The sequence below is a fragment of the Sinohyriopsis cumingii genome, chromosome 5, assembly GCF_028554795.1.
Source record: "Sinohyriopsis cumingii isolate HCF-2022 chromosome 5, ASM2855479v2, whole genome shotgun sequence".
In the NCBI taxonomy this organism is placed as follows: domain Eukaryota; kingdom Metazoa; phylum Mollusca; class Bivalvia; order Unionida; family Unionidae; genus Sinohyriopsis; species Sinohyriopsis cumingii.
The window spans coordinates 128988562-129009091 of NC_142965.1; the positions used below are offsets into that span (position 1 = coordinate 128988562).

General features: G+C 41.4%; 1 protein-coding gene across 1 annotated transcript; it reads left to right on the plus strand.

Moving 5' to 3' along the window:
- The first annotated feature begins 617 nt into the window (after positions 1-617).
- LOC149800218 (heat shock 70 kDa protein 12A-like) lies at positions 618-6564 on the plus strand. Its single transcript, XM_089957206.1, has 3 exons — positions 618-1158; positions 3902-4058; positions 5258-6564. Exons 1-3 carry the CDS (start codon positions 1006-1008, stop codon positions 6364-6366), a joined length of 1419 nt encoding a protein of 472 aa, XP_089813332.1. The 5' UTR covers positions 618-1005; the 3' UTR covers positions 6367-6564.
- The last annotated feature ends 13966 nt before the right edge of the window (positions 6565-20530 follow it).

The window sequence follows — 20530 nt, forward strand, 5'->3', positions numbered from 1 at the left end:
TTTCCTGCAAAGCTGAATACATGAAAAATCCTTTAAGGATCTTTGCCAAGCGCTGACCTAATGGTTACTCTAAGACACCCACTGCTCTCCTACTGGACGATAAACAGGAGTACGTAGCATTTGGGTCTGATGCCGAAATAAAGTATTATGAACTGGCAGGCAAAAATGAACACCACGAATTTTACTTCTTCCGCCACTTCAAAATGTATTTGCATGCAAAGGAGGTACAGTGTTATTTTTATACTTCAAACTTTTGTGTGTACGCCAATACGTAAGTTTTATCAAACTCGCTATGTTTAATTCAGCGTGGGGGTTTATCAGGAAAATTCGAAGGTACCTATTACATATATCTATGTGGCGGGGAGACTGATTTAGTCTGCAAGAGCTGAGGCTCTGATAAGACTTGAATGAGGTTATATTGTGTGCTACCTGTTAACTATATGCATTTATGTTTTACACATTTTGCATTTTCCGACATTTGTTCATTCCTAACATGATAGCGAGAATCATCCCAGTTGATAATGCTAATTTTTTTGTGTATTTGGTTCACTCCTTGTCTGCTACTGAGGAGCATGTTTTGGAGTTTTCATTTTCAATGAATGCAACACGGTATTTGGTGTGTCTGCCGAAGCATAGCAGAAGGTTGATCTATCAATAGGGAAACAAATATTCCAGTTTTACCATAAACTAAATTTGCCGTTTAAAGACTCTTGACACAGAATATACTATGGGATGATTAAAGAACTGGCATGATTGGTTATTGTACACAACTGTTCTATACTGTGCATGTGCAGTTTGCAGTGCTTTGCGATGTATAGAACGGTATGCATCTGTTGATTGAATAACAGGGAACGATAAGCACATAGGCATGCCGATTTGCTTCAACATAAAGCTTTTTGTAACCATGCTTCTCTCTTCATTTTACTGCTCTTACCGCAGGATCTTACTCGAAAGGAGGAGATAGAAGACAAGCAAGGAAGACACGTGCCCGCAAGCCTAGTTTTCATGCACTCAATTCGGGCATTAAGAGGTATGATAGAAACGGACTTGAAGGATAGGAACATCCAGATCCAAGACGATGAGATCAACTGGATCCTTACCGTCCCTGCCATCTGGAATGATGCTGCCAAACAGTTCATGAGAGAGGCCGCTGTTAATGTGAGTATAAAGACTTAAAGTATATAGTTCTATATTAGAATATGACTGTATTCTTCCACGCAAAAGTTTAGCTTCAAGAAGTATATTTGTTGTATTTGAAAAGTAAACGTACACTAAGTAGTTTGTACCAAATCACAAGTAGGTAACTCTTTCTATAAAGGGAAGTTAACAAGACGATGCCATTTGAAAATATGTCTTTTGAGGTTATTTTAATACAGTTTTAAAATGTGTACAGGATTAACATTGCGAGCCATCTTGGTTGCACGGGGTATGTAACAACATGGACAATTCGGGCCAAATGCATTTTCTGTTAAAATTGTGACGGTATGGGAGAAATTGGTATTTTAACATTTGTAGTTAACGAAAATTTAAAATTCGGAATGTCTTGGTCCCGTAAGTATTTGATTAATAGTGTTGTCCGGTATGGGTATCTATCGGAATTTAGCATCTTGGATTATATAGGCATCTACTGCAATTTAACATCCTGGATTGGTATAGGTATCTACGGGAGTTTAACAGGAAGATCTGTCTAAGTATAGGGAGAATTTAATAGTGTGGGCCTCTATGGAGACATCACAAACACAGTGACAATCCAATTGAATGTGTAGTGAGAATATAACCACTGAGGTCGTGATGAATATTTTGTACTGCTGTTACAATTAAATGTAGTCAAGGTAACTAAGTTATATTAACATTGATATTGCAAAATTAAAACAATATTTTGCAGAATCTAAAAGAATCTCCAGGTCTGAGATTCATTTTCGCGCTTAAATTGCATGAAAGAGCATGCTATCGTCAAACGTTTCCGGTATTCTGATACTGTCTGTTTCCGTGCTACAAAATCAGATTTTCATGAAAGCTGCAGCGAGACCCACCTATATAAATTGTAAGAAGCAGATAATTGAAAGATCGCTGGATAAAGAATGGAAGGAAGGGCTTGTTGATGGCCGGCCGATTCACGCCACGAGGCGAGCTCTAAACCGTGTTTGATTTACATCGGTTGGTACCTTCATTAACTTCACTTATAATCGACTGATGGGCAATTATTGGCCAACTCGTTATATACCACATTAATCAGTCGCCAAATGGTTCGGAGGTGAGCGATAGGCTGCCTCGCGGGGCTTTGTACGACAACAGCTACATATCATACCGGAGGACACCCGACTACCAACAGCGTAAAGCTCGGTGAGGTGCGTGGCCAAAATCACACCTACGGTGGTGCAACGTCTTTGAGTCGGCTATGACACGATAGAGCGTGAATTACTGGCAGGTCTCTTTCGAATGCTATGTTTGTCAACCTACTAGGTTTCTTTCTGGGCAAGCTCTTGATATTGGTGAAGACCAAATATACAAGCAAGGTACTGTTCCATCTCCTCATCCGCTTCCTTTGCCGTTTGAACATGGCCACCTACTCGCATCGAGAGAGATAGATGTTTTGTATCTAGAGTGGAGAGGCTTGTTTTAGTCATGCGAATGGCTCGTTTCGGTGCTCGTGTTGAGGAACGTTTGAAAAAAAAAATGGATCTTGCAATGTGGAACCACACGAGATCGTAACGGTAGAAACCTTTGACTACACCATGCTCCTTGACGCTACCCGTGCACGAAATTGAATCTCGGGCCTAGGAAAGACGCACAGTAAATAATAATGCAGTACAAATTGGAGACAAATTGTACCTAACAATGTAAAGACTAATTTTTAAAAAACTTAAGAGATACAAGCTTATAAATGTAGAAAAAGCATCGTCAACCCTTACTGGAGAATTGCCCACCGTTACTGACCAACATATTCTTACTGACCAACAAACATAAGCACTAACACCTGTTATTACAGACTCACACATGTTCTTGAAGACCAACATACATCATTACTGAACCATACTCAGTTTATGTATATTTAATTTGTAGTGTGTTATCGACCTGTGTCCACAATTGAGGGTAGGAGTTACCTGACTGGTGTCCCTTCTTTAATACAACGCATTACATAGCTATTTTTTAGACATGATTGTAGATTATATTTTAAGATACTTCATAATTGTAGGTAATTATGTATGCTTGCATCTGAGTTCGGGACATGTATTTTCCCCTCTGGAATTCCTGGCTAACAGATCATTGCCGTTTTCTTTATAAACAATTTCGTTAACGACCTTATCATGTTTACAACTTAGGATGTTCTGTTAATGGACTTTTGACCCTCATGCTGGTCTTATTGTGAACTAGGTTTACATATTACGAATGTTTGCATCATAATTATTTATTCCTATCTTAACGTCTGAAGTGAAATCAGTCTTTTGGTTGTGTTCAGTTTTAATTTGAGAGGACTTATTTATTTAAATTATTCAATGGAATTACAAAGTGCTTGTTGATCATTTTTGGACTAAATCACTATTTTGGGATTATTGTGAATTCATTTAGATATATGTTGCATTGTATCATTGTGATACATCGAGACTGTTATCACATAACCATTGTTCCAGGCTATTTTCACATACATACATACATACATACATACATACGTACGTACGTACGTACGTACATACATACATACATACATACATACATACATACATACATTCATACATACATACATACATACACCCATGCATGCATACATACATACATGCATACATACATACATACATACATACATACATACATACATACATACATACATATATACATACATACATACATACATACATACATACATACATACATACATACATACATTTTAATTATATTATAGGCCGGTATAAAACATAGAAACCTGAGGTTAGCACTGGAACCTGAAGCTGCGAGTATCTACTGCAAAGAACTGGTCGTCGAACGGGAGGAGAGAGGTGTAAACACAGAGCTGACTACCTTAAAGGAAGGAACAAAGTTCATGGTAGTGGACATGGGTGGTAAGAAAGAAGCATTTTTGAAACATAAACAATTCCAAATGTATTCTTTTTTAATTTTATTGGCAGAGCAAATGTGAAAAATTTCAACTTGATTACCTCAGATCAATTTTCTAAAGTCATAACCATGTAAGCTGTCAACACGCAGAAAATATTAATTGAGATGTGTGGAAATATCTTTTTAAAACACTTTAGCGTATACTCTGCATAATAAGCCTTTTCGCAAGGATTGAGCTTCAAATATGGAGGATATTTGATTGTATCAAGTGAATCTCATAAGTGAAAATACTAGAGTTATTCACCTGCAATATGATATATATCCAGGGCCGGCGCTACCATATTGGCAAACTAGGCAGCCGCCTAGGGCGCTGATTTCAGGGGGCGCATTTTTAAAAAATGTTATTGTTTATAAATTTTTAAATTGATATTTTCCTGGGTGGAGGCTCCGGAATCTAACCTTGCCTAGGGCGCCAGATAGTCTGGCCGGGTCTGGCGCCGGCCCTGTATATATCTAGAGTTATTCACCTGCAATATGATATATATCTAGAGTTATTCACCTGCAATATGATATATATCTAGAGCTATTCACCTGCAATATGATATATATATCTAGAGTTATTCACCTGCAATATAATATATATCTAGAGTTATTCACCTGCAATATGATATATATCTAGAGTTATTCACCTGCAATATGATATATATTTATTACTCGCTTAAACGTGTTGGCTAGTTACCGTGTATAACAGACTAAAGTAGCAAATTTCTTACTGCAATCTCACCTGCTTATGGTTTATGTTCTGCTGTGCTTTGTAAACTTTGTCATAGGAAATACGAGTAGCAGCATACGAGTTTGGCATAGGAAATACGAGTATATGTCTTTTCTAACTCAAGATCAGAAAGTACATATGTAACGGTGTATACGCTACCATTACACCAAGAGACTGACATATGGAATGATGTGGTCACAATGTTTTCGATGTCTGTTGTGGAAAAGGGAGTTCTTGAGTTAATACAAATGAAAATTCATATCAAACTTATTTCTTTTGAAAAATCCGATAATTCACGGACTAACATTAAATAAATATGAACACTCGTCAGAAAGTAACCAATCAATTTACGTATTGTAGAAACCCATGGCTACTTATTAAAAAATTTCATCTCTTTGACTTTGTAACAAAATGGACAGTGTCTGATTTCAGGTGGCACTGTTGATGTAACAGTCCGTGAAGTTGCTGAGGGAAGGAGACTGAAGGAGATACATGTTGCGACTGGTGGGGCGTGGGGTGGAACAAAAGTCAATGAAAATTTTATGAACTTCATGGAGGAGCTACTGGGACGCGATGTTTGGTACAAGTTTTGTACAGACTGTACGCTGGACACACTGGAGATGGAGGCGGAGTTTGAAAGAAAGAAAAGGCAAATTCGTCTCGATTCCAAGGAAAGAATGATAATACGGCTACCTATTCAGGTGAAGAAAATTTTCAAGAAGGTCATGGGAAAAAAGCTTGAAAACGAGAAGGCCATTAACACTGGATTTCAAGACAAGGTGCAGATACATGAAGACAAGTTAATGCTGGATCCTGAACTTATTCGGTCTTTTTTTGATGAGTCTCTTCGCAGTATTGTTGAGCATTTGCAAAAGCTTCTGGAAAAAACCGATGTTGACACGTTTTATTTAATCGGTGGATTTGCTGAATCTCCATTGGTTTGTGAAACGATTCGCCAGAAATTTCCAGGCAAGACAATAGTTTGTCATGCTGATGCTGGATTATGTGTCCTACAAGGGGCTGTATTGTATGGTCATGATCCAAAGATCGTTGTAAATCGTATCTGCAGGAACACATACGGAACGGAAGGCATGCGTTACTTCATAAATGGTCATGATCCTGAAGAAAACAAAGTCATGGTAGATGGCCAACCATTTTGTAAAGTCTTCGTGAAACATGCAGAGATAGGACAGACCGTGTCTTCAGATAAAACATATGTGAGTGAAATGGAAGCGCTGACAGCGAAAATGACCTCTATGAAAATTCCAGTACTTATCTCGCAAAAGAAAGATCCCGTCTACACAAACAAAGATGAATGCCGGCAACTGGGGACTGTAAGGGTGAAAATGTCAAACACTAGTGGTGGATTGGATCGAAAAGTAATCGTCTGTATGGTGTTTGGAGACTCTGAACTTGACGTGGAAGCTGTTGACGCAACGTCAGGAGAGAAAGTTGCTGTAAGCTTCGATCTACTTGGTAACGCATCAGATACTCGGCGGGAGGATCGAAGTTTTATATCGCTAAATGAGAAAAAAGCGTAATGGACAACTTAGAGAAATTAAAAGCGTCTTTGAATAATACAGGCAGTACAAGTAAACGTCTATTATTCGGATCCAATTATCTGATTTATTCATTAGTACGAACTGCTGCAGTGTCCTCCGAAACACTATTTTTCACAATTCAAATTCGACTAACAATTAGTGGACGCCAACACAAAACAGAATAATAAGACTCAAAAAAGAAGCACAACTAAATTTAATCTCATTAAAATTAATTACAATTATATTATAAATAACTAAATGTTCTTCATCAAGTAAATAATATTTTATGAATTAGGTGAGAGGGAGGGAGAGAGGGAGGGAGAAGGCAAGTTACAGAGAGTAAGCTTATTCGTCAATGCAACAGTCGCATTTTGAGTGCAACTTTGATAATATGTATTTTGTCCTACAAGAATTCCAGGTTAATCAAGAATGATGGAAGACTCATAACAGTCGGATGGAAGGCATTATGTAGTAAAAGCCTACATAATTAACTGTCCATCAAGGACCAATGGAGACATGACGGGCGATAAAGGTTATTATTAAGCCTCATAAATGTAACTGTGTCAATGATTGGCGCACAGTATGTCACGTGTCAGGGTACAAAACATCGAGTCACTCCTTACACTATTGTGAAAAATATTACTGCATGATAACTGAAGTCAAACTTGTAGCGTCAGCGTGACAAGTAATATTTAACTTTGACCTGCGATTGTTTAACCATCCTTGTTGGGGAGGCATGATTGAATTTTAACTACCATCCGCTAGGTCAACTGTCCGACAGAGTAACAATGTTAACATGGGGATAAGTAGCGAGAAACGTCAAAATAGAGACAATAAAGAAACAATTTGTTACATCTGAGATAAGTAACGTAATATTAGTTTTTCCGTAATAGTTATTTTAAAAAGACGGAATAGAGAAAATTGTTGGATGTTAGATACAGTTAATTGTGATTAGCTAAGCTAAATGAAGGGGGGGGGGGGTCTCAGAAGAAATTCAAGGTTTTAAGTAATTTACCTAACGTCAGTAGCCAAAGTTGATGTGGTACGACAAGAAGTTCTTATCTCCGGGAAATAACAAGTATTTCTCGTTAAATAGTCGAAGGAATTGTTGTCTGGAAGTAGAGGGACATGAGTAGTGAATGGGGGCACTTTACGTACAATGGGAATTAGCATTACAGACCCCCCCTGGGTTAGATTACGTACAATGGAAATTTAACATGGCGAAAAATCGTGGGTCAGATTACGTACAAGGGGAATTAACATGGCGATAAATCGTGGGTCACTCTACGTACAAGGGGAATTTAACATGGGGAATAGAGTTTGGGCTTGTTTAGGGACAAGGGGAATTTAACATGGGATTTTTTTTTTTAAATTTTAAAAAAAAATTTTTTAAAAAAAGGGGTAGGCAATTCAAAGACTATCTCTTTTCGAGAAATATGGCTGGCCCTGAAAAGGGCCTTTGGGTTTTCTTCTTCTTCTTCTTCTAATTTCTTCTTTTCCTCCACCAAGTTCTTATTTTATCTCCTACACTCTTCTTCTCTTTCTTTTTTTTCTTCTCCTCCTCTTCTTTCTTCTCTTCCTCCTCTTCTTTCTTCTTCTTTTCATTTTCTTCTTCTTTTTCAATTTTTTCGTTCCAATTGCGTATTCTTATTCTTTCCTCTTCATCCTCCTTCTCCTCCTTGATCTCTTTCATGACACCACTAATCTTGTCCTTTGCTTTCCTTAAGTTATTAATTTCCATCTTCACACGATGGGGACTATAGGAATAATGGTCTTCAACCAGTCTTAATAGCATCTGTTCCATTATTCCTAAGTTGTCTAAAACGTCTTGCAAGGTTTGTAATTTGTCCATTTGGTTTGACGCCATCTTCTTTGTATTCTTTGCAGAATGGTTTGAACAACTAATACTGTGGGTTCTTATACGAAAAGCGCGAACGTGAAGGAAAACATCCCCCTAAAACATAAAATGGATCTTACCTAGATGATGACCAACATCGCGCGGACGTGAAGGAAAACATCCCCCTACTTTCTCATTTCATATAATATAACCCTAACTATACTCTCCACATGCGCTAAGAAACATTAAAAAAACCATAATCTACTATTCACACAAACATACCTGAGCTCTTACAAATACTCAAACACACAAACACATACCCTCACATCTTTTAAAAAGAGTTAGTGTTTATATACACACTACTCTACCTACACACATTGGCAAATTGATCGTTATTTCTTTTCTAGAGTATTGGGTAGCCCTGAAAAGGGCTGTTTTGTTTGGAACTTCATGGGCACCTGGTTAATGGTGGCACCTTCCAGGCCTGGCGCCACATACGCATCTTATCCCCCAGTTACTTTTTACCTTTTGGGGGGAGAGAGCAGAGGCAGGATATGTCGCTTCAGAATCCCAATTTTCGCTCTCTGGGATTTTGAAATTTCTTCTCTCCTTTTCCTCCTCCTCTTCTTTGTTTCTTCTTTCCTCTTTATATCTTCTTTCTTCTTCTTCTTTATATCTTCTCTCCTCCTCTTCTTTGTTTCTTCTTTCCTCCTCTCTTATCCTTCCCTCCTCGACAATGGCTTCCGCGGCCAGTTCATTTAATATGCGCCTGGCATATTCCAGATGCACATGAAGCTCCAACAGTTTCTCAAGTCTCGTGTTCATTTTTTGGTGTTGATCAATCAACAAGGGTAGCTGGACTGCCGAACGACTTTCAATTTATACTGAAAGCGCGAACGTGAAGGAAAACATCCCCTAATAACATAAAATTCATCTTACCTAGATCATGAACCAAAAAAAAAAACAACAACGCGCGGACCTAAAAGAAACACTTACTCACTTTTTATGCTACCCATCACTATTATAAAATTTTTTTATAAATCACTTTAATAGACTATCCACATACTCAAAGCAATCCAATCTAATCCCAAATATACACCTCAAACACTAAGATAAGATATCATTTTAATCTACTATCCACACCAACCTACTTTATCACTTACAAACACAATCACACAAACACATACCCTCACATTTTTTAAGAAAGAGTTAGTGTTTATTTTCACACTACTCTACCTACACACATTGGCAAATGGATCGTTATTTCTTTTCTAGAGTATTGGGTAGCCCTGAAAAGGGCTGTTTTTTGTTTTGCTATGGCATTCTTTTTTTAGTTTCTAAGAATGCGATGTCCTCTGAGGATAGACTTTCTGGCAATAGGTCTGCTTCTTCGGAAAGAGAAGAAGAATTCTTTGGTGTCGATACGACAATCGACAAAGCCTCTGTCAGCTTCAGGTTGCTGCTGCTGTTGCTGTTGTTGCTGCTGTTGCTGCTGTCTCTGAAGTCTGTACTTCTCTGTCCATTCTTCTTTCTCCCTGTTCATTTCTTCTCTGAAGAGCTCTTCTATCAGGTCTTCAGTGATTTTTAACATTCTCACATTCTCTATTTCTTCTGGTTTCGGTATCAGACTGTGTCTGACCCTATGCAAATTCACGTAGGCTTCGTTGAGCTTAGCTAGTTTGGAGCACATCTTCTTAGGAGGATGAGTCGACAATGGATGGCTAGACTGGGAACAACCCGGTTCTTAAAGTGAAAGCGCGGACGTGAAGGAAAACATCCCCACACGGTTTTCGAGCCGCAACGTTCATGAGAGGGATAGTAAGAAATGAAAGAGCATCAATCCAACATTCTTATAGCTAAACAAAAGACAAAGGCATTTTTTTCTAAACACAACATTTTTTTATTCAAAAATCACTTAACACTAAACAACAACATTTTTAACAATAATCCAACTCTATAACATCAAACAATTTTTTTCAAATCACAAACATTTTTTTCTTCAAATACAATCTACTTTAAACAAGGCTTACAACGTTGTGAATGAAATTGTGATTTCCACTGTTGGAAATCATTAGGCCATTGATGGACACTACGTTTCCTAGCTTGAGACAAAAGATAAGCATAATGGTCACAAAACCATCGATCTACTTTCACATCATTTCTAGCAGAAGAACGAGGATCAAAATGAGTCACTAAATGTTCTAAGGAATAGCCCAGGCTGCGATGATGCAGAAAATACACACAGTACTGTCCACACACCAAGGAATCTGTGCCTTGTAATTTCACGTTATTGAATCGGGTGGTTTGAGCATTTCTTCTCATAAAGTCGATGATATCGTCTTCCAAAGGGGGCAATCCGTACGAATCGAAATATTCCACACATCCTTCTTGAGGAAAGTAGACGGCTACCCAGTGGGTTCCTGGGAGATGACTATCGTCCGTGTTGATCACGTAAGCTTGATGGTCTTTAGGTTTGCGATGAGGGAGTTCATCTTTAGCACAGACGACAGGATTCCAAGAAGCCGTATACGAACTGTGGTTCAAAAGGTAATAAAGTTCCCAGGTATCCATTGTTTTGTGTTTGTTTTCTTCTTCACAGGTAATAATACGTCGTCAATTCGATCCTGACTTTTTGCTTGAAAATGTCTGACGAATAAACGGTTATTCGTTCTGTTTCCTCACTCTGATTCAGGAGAGCTTCGATACGATGGATCTCTTGAGTGGTTAATGCTGGACAAGAATGTTCACGCAAGTCTTTATACCACTGGTGCAACACGTCTTTGTTCGAGATGAGGCTCCAAGCTTCGTCCAGATACTCGTCCAATTTTTCTTCTTGACTTAACATCAGGCATTTATCGTGTTGAATTTGACTGGGATGATCGTTTTGACATCCATAGCAATTTTTCTTGATCAATTCCGTCATTTTGTCGACCAAGTGTTTGGCAAAACAGGAGACTAAATGGGCTTCTTGTTCTGGCCATCTTGACTTCATCAAAACTTCTTCGTCTTTGTCTTGAGATTCTTCTCCTTCCACGGTCTCCTTACATTCCATCTCCAAAGTTTCTCCACTAGGTAAAGAGGGACAACAGTCTTCCATGGCTTTCTAATAATCTACGATGACTTCTCTCAAACTGTTGATTTCTATGGTATTATCGAATTCTGCATACAGGATGACGTTCACCGTTACATCAGGGTCTCGGTTTGCAAACTGAATTTCCACACGAATCTGGCCTGATTTTATAGGGTGGAAATGTCCCTCGTCGCTGCCTTGGTCTGGAGTGAAATCGAAAGCCCACAAAGCATAGCCTCCTACATAATCCTCGTACGTAATACCGTGACTGGTGTTGGTTCCTAACTGACCGGTGGCTTCGTACAGGGACAAGTACGATCTCAAGTAATTCTTCTTCTCAAAGTCAGGCTCAAAGGGTCGGGTACACAAGGTCTTGCCATCGCGACTGACTTCGATTTTGGACACGCCAAAGTGTTGAAAGTAGAAAGGATTTTTAGCCAAAGCTCCGTTGAAGGCTTCATTTTCGACGATACCAACGATCAAACGCTTGGGTAGCTGTCCTTGGAACAGATGATCTTCGATCATGGATCGTTGTCCCTTGGGAATGGTGAAGGTTTTCACTTCCACGCGTCGTATGGGATACTTGGCTGTCGTTCTGCTCAACGTTTGACTGATGTCGTTACCCACTTTAGGTAACACTTCCACACGACGTACGTAGAGCCTGGCTTCCTCGATGACAGTTTTGCAAACAGTATTACCTATCAAATGGAAAGCGGCACTGCTCCGATTCAGTCTCAGGCGGACATTGACCCCGTTTAGTAAATATTTCTCTTGCAACCACATGTCCAGATGTAAACGATCCATCAGTTCTAAACTCTGTCCATCTTTGATTCTCTTTCTTCGTTCTATAAATCCGTCATTGTTTTCTTTCTTTTCATCAGTTTCTAAATTTTCAAACTTTTCAGCTTCGTCAGCTTCCCATACCACACAGGCATTGAGATGAGTGTTCTTGGCGTCTATTCCGTACGTCAAGAGATTTTCCAGGTACGCTCGATAAGGGTAAGTATCCATGCTGCTGCTGACCAGTTTGTTGTTCAAGTACAAGTCCACTCCGCTAAACAAGGAATGCATGAAATTGTTGACGGGAGCTATTACCTCATCGCCATCTAGGGTCGAATTGTCCTCATCGACAAGTTTGACTTTCAAGTACAAGTAACTGCTATTCAGATCGATGTAATCTTCGGGCTGTCCTTTGATTTCAAACTCGATGGGAGCTGAGGCTGTCAATGAGGAGACGGGGTGAAATTCCACCCATTGGGATTCTTGCATGGTCATCATGGTGGGGGGCATGGCAAACAGATCCAGTTCCGTCTTGGAACAGGCGCAAGATTCTCGGTGCATCATTTTTTGTCTCTTTTCTCAATAATCGAAAACGTCTAAGTCTCGTACGGTTCTTCTTTTCTTGGCCTTTCTCGCTTGAAGTCTGGTGAAGGGGTGTTTTCTTCTTCGTCTCTTTCTGCCTTGTCCTTGCTGAATGCTTGACTCGGTATCGTGCAGGGCATTTATAGGTGTGTCTCGTCGGCCCAAAATGTCTTTACCCGTTTGCAGCAAGACATTTTTGCCTGCCCTCATGAAGGCTTCTTTAGGGTTTTGTTTGTCGATGATGACATTTTGGAGAAATTCTTTGCCTTGCGTCAGTGCCGCATCTTTCAAGGCGTGCAATCCGCGTGTCACCATCGGTTTCAACACCGGGGCCACCGAACGAAAGGCCGATTTTAACATGTCTCCTAAACCGTGTCCTCGCTGTCGAGCCACCCCTCGGTACACTGGATACATGACTTACTTACGAATCGTGAGAGAACCGTTTTCGAAAATGGAGTTTCACCGTGACTTTTCCTTTGGTGAATGGAATATTTTGTCCCAAATCTCCTTTTATAGTAATGTTGACCGTGTCCAAATACGACTTGCTGACCGGCAAATAGTGAGGATGGACAAATTCGCGGTGGACGTGGTAAGTGTTTCCACCTTCCTCGTCAGCGTTTGCGGCAGAATCCACTTTGAAAGGAATGACACGCAGTAACGGTACGGAGGTGTGTCCCACCACGTTGTATTCCACCACATCGGAGTACACGAACATCAAATTCAGTCCTTGGTTCAGTTCTACCGGGGTACGAAAATACTTGGCAAAAGTATCGTTGTCAGAAATGACTAGTAATTCGCCTTTTTGTTGTTCTACTTTCTTCTTCATCTCCATGTCCCCGCCCAACATGTCAAACAATTCAGGACAAAATAAGAAAGACATGATTTTGGGCCCCTCAGGAAATTTTATCAGGAAGCGACGAGCTGTTTTGTGGTACTCCAGGGTGACACTTTTTTTGACACTTTCCAAAGCTTTCAGAAACACACCATTAAACCTGGTGGCTATGGTGCTGACCAAATGTTGACCACTAAAATAATAGCCTGGGGGAATGAACAAGTGATAGGTGGTCCACTTTGGATTTTGTGTGTTACGGGTTTTCTTGTCATATTTGCCATGGGTATCCAAGTACTGTTGCATTTGTTCGTCATGAACTTCCACATCAAATTTATTTTGATTGGGAAGGACATTGAGGACTTGGGTCGGGTGAATCATTTCTACTAAAGCCACTTCCCAATGGGCTTCGTGATCTAAGGGGATGGCTTGAGGTAATTTGGCCGTGTAACAGCACAACGTGTTGTTGGGAAACACCTCCATGGAACTGTCACTGGGTAAGGTTAAGTAAAATTGGTTTTGGTGACTCATAATTCCAGAGTTCTGTGGCTGTCCGAGGGAATATTAGTGGATGTCAGAGGTGTGTCTCCGCCCAAAATGGGGTTCTGATTGTGGTTGGAGTGGTGACTGGCACTGGCACTGGACACAACGTTCCCGTTCGAGGAGAATTTCAGGGAGGGATTGGGAAGTAGGTAACCGATGCAACTGCTCAATAAAATGGTCCACAATTGTTTGTCTCCTTGTTGCAAACTCAAATTGGCGATGGCTGCCCCGATGACACAATACACCACGAAGATTTGGCAGAAAAAGACGATTTGCGTTTTAGGCACACGTTCTCCACACCACACCCACAAGGGTTGTTTTTGTAAATCTTGCACAGAAGAACTAGGGGAAGAAGGACTGGTCGACGTAGCTGCGTCTGCTGCTGTGTGAAAGGGCATGATGGTCACTTCTTCTTTTTATAGTCGATGACTTGCGAAGCGTCGATCCAAGAATCGAAACTGGGTGGATATCCTTTCCAACGTACTTTGACTTCTTTGACACGTCGTTTGCCCACTTTACGGGTTCTGCGTTCCAGAATGCTTTCGATGTCGTACACGTCGTCTTCTTTTTTGGTGACACGTTGTAACTCGGGCAAATAAAACGTTCCTTTGAGTACTTCTCCGTTCATGTCTTCCAATTTATAGACGGCAGGATGACGACCATGCACTCGTCCAGTGACGCGAAACAATTCGGTCGTCCAGTTAGGTAAGTAACCTTTGTCGAAAGTGCGTTTGGTTTTGCCAATGCGCACCCAATCTCCTACGGTCAACTCTCCACTTTTCTTGGGGACAGCCCTCGTCGGGGACGTACCAAACAGGCGCTCAAACACCAGCACTTCGTTCTCGGGAGTCACGTCTTGCGGGGCACGTCCGATGCTTCGATGGTAAGATTGGTTGTACGCTTGCACCAGGTGAGGTAAGATGTCGATGTACTTCAGAGTGTGGTGATGCGTAAAATATTTCCACATGCGTTCTTTCAAAGTGCGTTGAAAACGTTCCACGATGCTGGCTTTGGTTTCGGGATTCTCGGTGGTAAAAAAATGAATGTCACGTTTCTTTAATTCTTTTTGGAAAGCCTGGTTCAGAAATTCGGTGCCTTTGTCCGTTTGCCATCGAAGAGGGTGACGGCCGCTTTGTTTCAACACCCGTTGCAGGGCTCGCACTAACTCGCTGCTGGATTTGGAAGTCAAGGGCACGACCCAGGCAAATTTGGAAAAGACGTCGATGACACAAAACAAATATTTGTAGCCACGATTGTAGCTGGCTAAATGAGAGACATCGGCTAAATCGGCTTGCCATTGATGATCGATGCCTTCCACTCGGGTGCGACTTCTGGCAAACTTGCGTCGAATGGGTTTGTGTAAAGTGTAGGTAGCTTGTTCTTGTAACCATCGTTGCACTTGAGGTAAACGGAGACTTTTCAGTCGCGTTTTGGCAGCACGATACAATTTTTGAACTCCTGCGTAACCTGCAGGATGGGAGGGATCGTAGTAAATGCTGGCTAAGACTTTTTCCATTTTTTATTTTGTGTTGGTGTGTTAATAAGGCACCCACTCTTGGAAGAGGCTACTCTTTTTCTCTGGGGGTATTTTCTTGGATTGCAAGGCTTTGCGTGTGCGACCGGCAATAGGTGTCGAAGAGGAGGAGGATGTCTGAGCGGGGGATATAGGTTCTTGTTTCACTTCTGTCTTCACTTCTGTCTTCACTTTCTTTTTCTCTTGTGAGGAAGAAGGGGTGGCCATCATCTTTTTAATCCATCCAATTCTGGAGGTAGGTGGTGTTGTTAATTTGCGTACTTTTTCTGGTGGAGTTTGAAACCCTTCTTCTTCTTCTTCTTTTCCTTTTTCTGTCTTGGTCACGGGTACTGGTGGTACTGGTACTGGTACTGGTACTGGTGATGGTGCTGGACTTTTCATCAAGGTCTTAAAATCTTTCAGAGTGGGTAAAGCTGTTTCGTCTAAAGCTTTCTGGTGAAAGAGTTGCAGTCGTTGCAAGAGTTGACCATACTTTTGCGATTTTTCTGTTTCGGACAAATCTTGGCGATCCATCAAGGATTGCAATTCGTGTTGTAACTGGGACATCTCGCTCAAATTGGGATTGGGAGGTAAATGCGGGGTGCGTTGTTCTTGCCACCGATGGTATTCCATCCATCGTTTGTAAGGCACTAAAGCTAGTTTTCGTCCTTCCATGGGGTTGTCAGGGGTGAATTCTGAGATCTTGGGACTTCCGATGGCCTTTTTATCTTGCTCCCATCAGTCCTCCCAACATGGTTCCCAAGACTCCTTTCAGTATGGGGCCTAACAAGAGAGGTAAAATACCTCCACGTTGCACTAACATCTTCTTTTTTTGACGAATGGGAATTTTCTTTCGAACCATTTGGCGAAGAACGTGACGATGTTTGCTCAAGCATTGTTTCTGGTGTTTGGACAAAGGGATCGTGCCTTTCAAGACGTTCAAACAACATTCGCACACGGTATCGATGACCTCTTTGGAGGCCGTTTGAATGAGTTTTTTTCGTAGGGGTGGAGAAGCTTTGGACAGGACAGATAACAGGTCCCCATGTTTGGCTAAACGTGGTGGCAGTCCTTTCCTTTTCTTTCCTTGGGGTTTTCTGGAGGGTGACATCTTTGAGTCTTTAGGAGCACCTAAAAAACACTGATACCCTACTCGGTCACAGGCCTTTTTTATACTGGAACGCGTCGCCACTGATTGTCTTTACGTTTTATCAGTTTGAGGACAGGCATGACACGTCGTGCAGGGGTACGTAACGGACTAAATCGAGCCAGTTCTTGCTTGGACAAATCCAGTAAACTTTGTAACATGCCCGATCTTTCTTGAACTTTGATTTTGGGAGAAGGTACTTTGTGAGCAGCAGCCACTGCCACTAAATTGGAAGGTCCTGCCACTGGGGAAGTTCTTTTGGGGGTCATCAACGGAGAAGTTCTTGGTGTGATCAACGTCTCCAAGTACTCTTCAGTTCCTGGTGACATCAACGGAGAAGTGGACAAACGTGAGGCTGCCGGAGACGTTGTGGCAGGTCGTGGCTTGCGAGTGTAAGGTTGCGTCCTGGCCGAAGTGCCTCTCTTGCGACTAGTTTTCTTCTGTGGACTTTTCTTTTTTTGAGGACTTTTTCTCTGTTTCTTTTTCTTGGGGCTTCTTTTCTTTTTCCGGGGTGATGGTGGTGGTGTCTGGTAAGAGGAGGGTCCTGCCACTGGAGAAGTTCTTCTTGGGGACTTGGTCTTTTTCTTTTTCTTCTTGGGGCTTCGTTGGACTTTTGTCTTAGGGATAACTTTGGGGGCATTAGGATCCCATCTTAAGAGTGAGCGAATGATGACCCCTCCTAGAGTACCGCTCCCTCCAGGTTTCAAAATGATTTGTTTTTTGGTTTGAGTGTCGATGCGGGGATCGGCCAGTTGGACCAAAGCGACTTTGTTTCGATCGAAAAAGCGTTGGGTTTGATGAGGAATCTGAATGATTCCTTGGAGTAATTGACGTGCCGTCACCGTGAACCATCGTAAGACTTCTTTGAGACTAGCTTCTAAGACACGAGCTCGTGTTTGTGGATCTTTTTCTCGACTGATGCCATACAAGGCACGAATCAATTTGACGGGAAGATGCGACTGAAGGGACGTCATGTTCACACTGTGTGAGACAGACGAAAAAGGGTCTGAGGTTTTTATAGATTTTTTTCATGGGAGGAGTGAAATGAAGTCGAGGACGGAGACGTGTACAGGACAGGTCCTCCGTCTTGGCACCAGTGGTGAAACAAGTGGGTACGAAATCGCAAATCCTCGGGGGTCGTAGGTTTCAAATCGACGAGTAAATAGGCGTGTGGCGTTTGAGTGGCATCGTCGTACGCCTGAGTCAGCCAAGGCGTTCCTAACTGTTTGGCTAAGACTTGCACTTGCGATTTATCTCGAGGGCTTTTAAACAAAACCACGTAATGCGCATTGAGACTGATGGTGCGATGGGCTTTACTTTGTTGAAACAAATTTTGGGTGATGTAAACGACACTGGCATTACGGTGATGCCCTTTGCGCGTAAACCACAATTTAATTTCTTCTTCGTCTTCTCCTAACATGTCGTCGAAAATGACCAAATGGGTTAGACGGGAGTCAGAGACGATGCCATCGTCTTCTTTAGGAATGCCTTCCACAAACACGATGGAATCGCCTTGACTTTCACGCAAGAGGCTGTACGCCGATTGCCACTCTTTGTAACACCACACGATCCGTTGAGGGGGCCGATCGATCAAATGATGTTTATGTTCGATCAAACGTTTGACGAATTCGGTTTTGCCTGAACCGCTAGGTCCAGCAATGAGCATGTTAAAGGGATGGCGAAGATACAAAGCCTCCCAACTGGCACGATCTAAGTGTTCGTCGATGACTTTGACAGTAGAGGAAGAGGGAGCAGAGACAGCAGAGGTAGCCATGGTGTGAGAAATGTCACTTGTGACACGAAAACAAACAAGACAAGAGTTTATATACTTTTTCAGAACACGTTTATTGAATGTTTTTTTTCAAACATGAATACGAAAGACAAAAATACATAAAAGCCAAAGGCTTAAGTACAAGGATAAAAGGCACATGATAACGATGAACGTGGAATAAACACAAGTGTCTGTACAACAATCACATCTTTTGGGTAATGTTCTAACCAGTTCAACAGGGGGTAAGGTCACACAAGTGTCCTCCCGAAAGGGTCTTTCAGGTCTGTCCACGACAGTCCTGTCCTGGGTGACGGGTTCTTCTGGCACCGTCACTAACACGGGTTGAAAAGTAACTTTTTTCCTTGAACAACTCTCGTGCATACTGGGCCACTTCTTGGGTCCAAGCCTCAAAATCCCATTCTTTCCAGGCACGGACATCTGTCCAATGGGGATGTAAGTCACAAGCTACACACACATCGTCATACACGTCTTGGGTAGCTAAAAGTTGACGAATCTTTTTTTCCCGTAGAGGTCGAGAAGTATCCAGATGAAAACGCAAGGCTTTGAGCAAAAGGAGTTTTTCGTGACCATTTAAGGCCATGGAGGTGGTAAGTACTGATCGTAAAGAGTCCACAAAGAATCGGCTGGTAAACGAAATCCCAAAAAACAAGTCACTAAGACACACACCACTTGTCGTCCCAAATTGAATGGATACAGTTCTTGTAATAATTGATGGTAATGATCCACGGTTTGAATATGGTCATTGAGTTCCTTCCACGGAATCTGTTGGATGACATGTGACATAAACCGTGGCATGGCAGCCTGTTTTTATATTCTCTTTTTTTCGGATGCAATAGACGTACTTTCTAGCCAGAGATCTTCGTTCTCCAGTAGGGAATCTAAATCTTGCATACTGTAACCGAAACGTCAGAGTTCGTTTAGGTGTTTCCTCTTCCTCTAAGTAGATTCCACGTAAAATATGTTTGTAATCCTTTAACTTGTCTTCCTCAATGCGTTGCACTAGGTGAATCTCGAAGTAACCATAATTATGAACATGTCGATCATTAGCGACCTCAAAGTGTTGAACAATGTCTGACCATTGAAAGAATTTCTGACGAATCAGTTCTCTTATACCATTCAGGTACCAGTGGTTAAAGATCTGGTGACGTAACGGATGCAATTGTTCTTTACGTTTCACTTGTATTTTCACCAGCTCTCGGTAAATCCTTTCTCTCAACTCCTCAGGCAAAGCACGAATGTTCTCTAGCAAAGTATCCATGAATAGGTCATACTAAATCCTCTTTGGTCTGACACAAGAAATGTACTCTTTGCACAAACATGGTTTCACTTCAGTGTCAAATTTAAATCGTTGAGTCACTAATCTACACATTACAATTCGTTCAGAAGTTTCCTCTTTCACCAAGTTGACATTGTGTTCAAGATGTTGGTAATTCGTTAACTCTTCCTCTGGAATTCGATGCAATACGTTTACAATGTAGTAGATAGAATCGTCCATACCAAACCAATCCTTTTTATAACCAGGAGATCGTTGATCAATGTCTGTCCAATGGAACACTTTCAATTGAATCAGTCCTTGTATAGCCTGAAGGTACCAGTGGTTCAAACACCGGTGACGTATCGGATGCAATTGTTCTTTACGTTTCACTTGTATTTTGACCAGCTCTCGGTAAATGCGTTCTCTCAACTCCACAGGCAAAGCACAAATGTTCTCTTGTAAAGTATCCATGAACAGATGATTATGGTAAGAAGTTACTTCAATGTCTCGGTCCCACTAAAGGTAAGTAATGACAATTCGGTGACCATCGAGCATGTTCTACGTAGGCCGAATCTTGCGGTTCCCAGTGGTGAAGTGACACACCGCAACTGAAGCACTTGACTTTATCTCCTTCGCCCAAGTAGAAAAATCCGGCTCTGGCTAATTCTTCGGGGGTCGGTCCTCCCAGATACTTTGGCCATTTTCCTTTGAACGATTGAAGACGATTTTCAAAGTCGCAGTATTCCGACAAACGCACAGGAAACGAATATTCGTCTTTCACAGGTTCGTTTCGATGAGGGTTGGGTGACATGAACA

Excerpts from the sequence above, each read along its gene's own strand:
- LOC149800218 (XM_089957206.1), top strand. The coding sequence starts at position 1,006 with ATGCACTCAATTCGGGCATTAAGAGGTATGATAGAAACGGACTTGAAG. Across the intron at positions 1,159-3,901 it reads TGAGAGAGGCCGCTGTTAAT|GCCGGTATAAAACATAGAAA; the intron begins GTGAGTATAAAG and ends ATTATATTATAG. Across the intron at positions 4,059-5,257 it reads CATGGTAGTGGACATGGGTG|GTGGCACTGTTGATGTAACA; the intron begins GTAAGAAAGAAG and ends GTCTGATTTCAG.